At 32.2% G+C, this 4,892-nt stretch overlaps 1 protein-coding gene across 1 annotated transcript; it reads left to right on the top strand.

The window, feature by feature from the left end:
- Positions 1 to 3,508: 3,508 nt before the first annotated feature.
- LOC131032214 (ethylene-responsive transcription factor ERF017-like) lies at positions 3,509 to 4,150 on the top strand. Its single transcript, XM_057963165.1, has 2 exons — positions 3,509 to 3,811; positions 3,866 to 4,150. The coding sequence occupies exons 1-2, from the start codon at positions 3,509 to 3,511 to the stop codon at positions 4,148 to 4,150; spliced, it is 588 nt and encodes a 195-aa protein (XP_057819148.1).
- The last annotated feature ends 742 nt before the right edge of the window (positions 4,151 to 4,892 follow it).

Raw genomic sequence — 4,892 nt, 5'->3', positions numbered from 1 at the left:
GGGATATTTCTAGTGTCTACAATGTTTCTTTAAAAACCCTAAATTCAACTATAGAAGAAAGTGTATGATGTTCTACAATTTTAACATTAAACTAGAGTTCTTTGATTTCAGTTACATTCTTGTCAATTTATTTTTAAGGATAACAAGGACTATTTTGATTGGAGAATCCTATTTCTAAAGATAATTATGTCATTTGGATGAAAAGATTCTAATATATTAAATTACCATAATAAATAAAAATTACCTCTCTTTCACTATAGATAATTTTGAATAAATAAAATTGATGATGCAATATAAATTTTGTTAGGAGGAGAATCCTAAATATAATAATATACAACTCCTACTATCTCAACAGTTTATTGTCATGGCTGGTATACACCTATAACCTTCTATCATACTATACTCATTTTAACCAAGAGAGGTTGATGGATGATGGGTAATGTTATATCCTCTTTTCACATCAATTTTCCCTAATAATATCCCAAAAATTCATCATATTTCTCTAATAAAATTTCAAAACTTTATCATATACAAGTCAAATTCATTTCCAACAATCACACAAATTCTTTGACCCTAACAATTCAAATGATAAAGAGAAATCATGACAACAATAGCGACTATTGTAAGGATAATATGATTTAGAGATACAAAGAAAATGTTCACAAATTCTACAAATAGAATTGAATTAAGATGATCATCAGCCACAATATTATCCAGTGATAGTCTTCTTACAAAATAAGTCAATCCAACCTAAAATTTTCCAAAAAAAAAAAAGGAATTCATAGATTTCTACAACAAAACTCCAATTCATTTCTTTATTTAAAAGTAGGAGCCAACAACTAAATTGGCAAGGGATCCAAATACCTCTACATCTAAATGGTGCGCTACTTTGTCTTGATCCAAACGCCCTCCACTCCTCCTTTTCCCAAAAAATTGTCATAGCTGAAAACACCTTCAATCACATTCTTCCTTTTGTTGTTCCTACACGAAATGAACCTTAAAATGGAGATTTAAGGAAGGTCATGGGTCTACACATTATTTGTGTACCATCCTACAATCGCCCCTTCCACGTCTCCCTACACCATTCTCCTTAACTATAGGCTATCTCCTAGCCATGTGAAAGATTGGATGGCTCTTAATGGTATTTTTTTCTTTTGTTTTCTCTTCTTGTAATTTCTTTTGACGTTTTTCTTTTCTTATTTATTTTTTATTGTTTTCTATTTTCCTTTCTCCCCTAGGAGACAATGGGTTAAACCCCTTTCATCCACTATTTATTTATTCACTTTTCCTTGGAATTATATTCTTGTTTGCATATAAGTTTGAAATTTAGTATAATTTAATATTAGTCCTTGCCTTATTGACAATAGACTCAAATCATGCTATTATGGTATTAAGTTTTTAAGTTGTAAAAAATAGTTGAGAAAAACAATGAATAGGCTCTCTATCCTCAAAGTTAAGTGCAAGGATTTATGCAAGTCTCAATATACTCATGTGATTACTATGAGAATTACTTAAATATTTCCCTACAATCTTTTGTTTGCTTAGTTGAACTTATGGTTGGGCAAAATTTATTAGTGAAATTAGTGGATTAAATTTAATATATAACACAACTACTTAGCTATATTCATTAATAATAATCATCAATAGTTCATAACACTATCCATATATCCAACACATAGATCCAATTACATGTTATCATCACAATTTCCACCCCTAGTCAAAATTACAATGGGGCTAGGGTGTTCACATAAGAAAATAAAATGGTTTCTTATGGGTTGTGACATTGTTTTACATTCCTTTATATACATGTTTGTAAATACATAGTCATAATACTTAATTGATCTATTTGAAAAACACAAACTAACTCTTATATTAAAAAACATTAACCAATTGCCATTGTAGACCACCCTAGATTTGAGTAATTCATAATCTAGATCATGTTGCATATTGGAATAAGTTTGGTGGCACAACCTAGTCCAACACATTCAAATTATAAATCTCGTGCTCCAAAGTCAACCCTTTTGGAAAGTAGTTATTATCATGTCAGTCTACAGACCAAAAAAACTAAATTTAGCAACTATGGACATTTATTTAAGGATATTCCTTATGTCATTATTATAGGAAGATAAAATTGAGACCAAATCATCAAAATATCATACCTTGCATCTAAACATACTTGAAATATTTTGGACAACTTGTTCTTCAGAACAAGACATGTCAAAGATCCATCTATTTCTCATCTTGAAGCAATCACCATTATGTTTTTAGCAAAGGTGTGAGCAATCTTTAGAATCTCATTTGCAGAGGACATGGGCACACCAACTAGATTAATCCATATGGCCCAATCTAGCATTTAGCACCATTTTTTTTTTCATATAGATAATTCCTCATCATCTCTTTGTAAATTTATGTGTAATTTGTAATTTTATGAACCATGGCATTTCAACTAGTCAGTTCAAAATCAGCCATATTTTATGTCAAAATAGATCAACATCATATGCTTCTTTTATTGCATTAATAACTTAATATTTATATACATTTAATAAATAATATTTAATCAAAATTGATGCTTGTTTCCTCCAACATTATATAAAAGACTATTCTAACAAAATTTATAATCTGAAATTCATTGTCACTCATGTTATATGTTTATAAAACTTCTTTCCAAATCCATAGAAAAAAAATATAAGCATAAAATTTAAGTTTTATGTTCGTGGGTATTGAGTATTTTGTGAGTATTTTGAATGTACTTTTTATACAATTTTTTTAATCAATTTTTAAAGTCTAATATACAATACACTTCAAATTTAATTAATGATAATTTTCATATAAATAATGCATTCAAAATAGTAGATGGATGTCCAATTTTAAGCCATGCTTGAAGTGGAACTTAAATTTATATCAAAATTTCTTCATTCATGTATCACACAAAGAAATAAAAGAATACTTACAAATTATTTTACCAACATTCTAGATACATATTTAACTATATGTGTGAATTAATTGATTAATTACATGATATACTTTTTTATGAAAACAAGTCAAAACACATAAATATCAGCTTCTTTACCTTTATATAACTATTTGCAACAATTTGAATAAACATACATCTAATCCACAAATCCCCTTTGACTAAATAGCCAATCCAATCCAAATCTTTGACTAGTTACATACTTCTGAATTTTACTTAATTGATAAATAGGTCAATTGAACTGACGTCATTATTCATAATGGCTACATTTTGTCTGTTGCGCGTTGAGTCCTACATTTTGTCTGTTGCGCGTTGACGTCATTCACCTGTCATCATTCCATTTATCGTTTCTAAATTATTTTGCCAAACCTCAACGCAATTCAGACGATACAAATTTAATCTACTGGTCAACACGTCAGCTGTTTACTGTATGAAGGTTCAGATTAATGTCTGTGACCATCTTATATATATTACATACCATACTGTGAGTAATTCATAATTCACAATTCAAAATATTAGTTTTCTGTTTGTCCAAAGATGAACACATCACCTCAACAAGATCAGCCATTAGACTCTGAGAAAGAAGACTGCAGGCAATTTAAGGGAATTCGGATGAGGAAATGGGGAAAATGGGTGTCGGAAGTGAGAATACCCAATTCCCAAGCTAAAATTTGTCTTGGCTCTTACGACACCGCTGAACAGGCAGCCCGTGCTTTCGACGCCGCCATTTATTGTCTGAGAAGACCTTACGCCAATTTCAATTTTCCGGACACCATACCCGCAATTCCGTCTGCTTCATCGCTTTCCCGGCGGCAGATTCAGCTTGCAGCGGCCAAATACGCGCGCGGTCAATTCCCCTTCTCTACCCAAAATAATAATACCATATTTACGTAGGAGGCCGAGATTCTGCCCAAATCGTCCTTAATTTCGGAAACGGAGGCGTTGATTGACATTCAACAGAGTTCCGAGGAACTGGATCTTGAATTTCTTGAATCTTTGTTCGAGGATGAGAATCGGTTCTTCAATTCTGAGAAATTCCCGGCACTTGACGCATCGACGTCGGAATCGACGCCATTAACAGAGATGCAGAGACCTGCAGAGTCGATTAAAGTGACGAAAATTTCCTGTCAGAAATTTCGTATGGGACGGTGTAGATGCAATCCAAGCTCTCTGGAGTGATTCTGCACCTTAAAAGTCTGGAAATATTAATAAACAGCATTTTGTTAATCGCAGGGCAGTTGTGGAAGTTTCAGCTTTACTCGAAACCCCACTCTCCCCATCGAAAATAAAAATTAAAAATCAAGAAAGTAGAAAATAAAAGGGGAAAACAATCGAACATTTAGATCTGTGAATTTAACATGTAGACTTTCCTAACACAGTATTATGCAGTCTTGATACCATAGCATATTGGAAATTGATGCTATAGGTTCTTAGGTATCAACATATGCTTGACAATGGTTTAAAGAACCTTTAAACTTCTTCGCAGCAAAACAATTCTACAGGTCTATCATATCACTATCCTTTGTTTGCAAGGGACTGCCCTTCATAGGGCACAATGCTATTGACTGTTATCACTGCGTTCTCATAAACTGTGATGAATCTTGACACTATTCTCTCTTCACTGTCATGAATCTATTGACTTTCATTCACCTGTAGACTATGGACTAGCAGTCCTCCTTGTCTGGTAACACTGTCTTTTGACTTGCTATAATTATAACTCCTTGGAACACCATCATCTTACCTTGAAAGTATTTCAATACATTATCCCAATATTTATTCATTCTAACACTTGACTTTCACTGGTCTTTAGCACTAAATTAAGATTGTCTACCTTCAACACTTCCATGGACTCTCTATTGGCTATTTCACGGTCTGCATAAACTACTTTGTCTCTATTTCTTTCTCATTATAAGAGCTCATG

Source organism: Cryptomeria japonica, chromosome 2 (genome assembly GCF_030272615.1).
Source record: "Cryptomeria japonica chromosome 2, Sugi_1.0, whole genome shotgun sequence".
NCBI classification, from domain to species: Eukaryota; Viridiplantae; Streptophyta; class Pinopsida; order Cupressales; family Cupressaceae; genus Cryptomeria; species Cryptomeria japonica.
The sequence above is the reverse complement of the archived record's forward strand: the minus strand, read 5'-3'. Positions and strand labels throughout refer to the sequence as shown.

What these genes read in the sequence shown, in the direction of transcription:
- LOC131032214 (XM_057963165.1), top strand. Translation starts at nt 3,509, where the DNA reads ATGAACACATCACCTCAACAAGATCAGCCATTAGACTCTGAGAAAGAA. An exon ending in AGCTTGCAGCGGCCAAATAC is followed by an intron (nt 3,812 to 3,865) that starts GCGCGCGGTCAA and finishes ATATTTACGTAG; the next exon opens with GAGGCCGAGATTCTGCCCAA.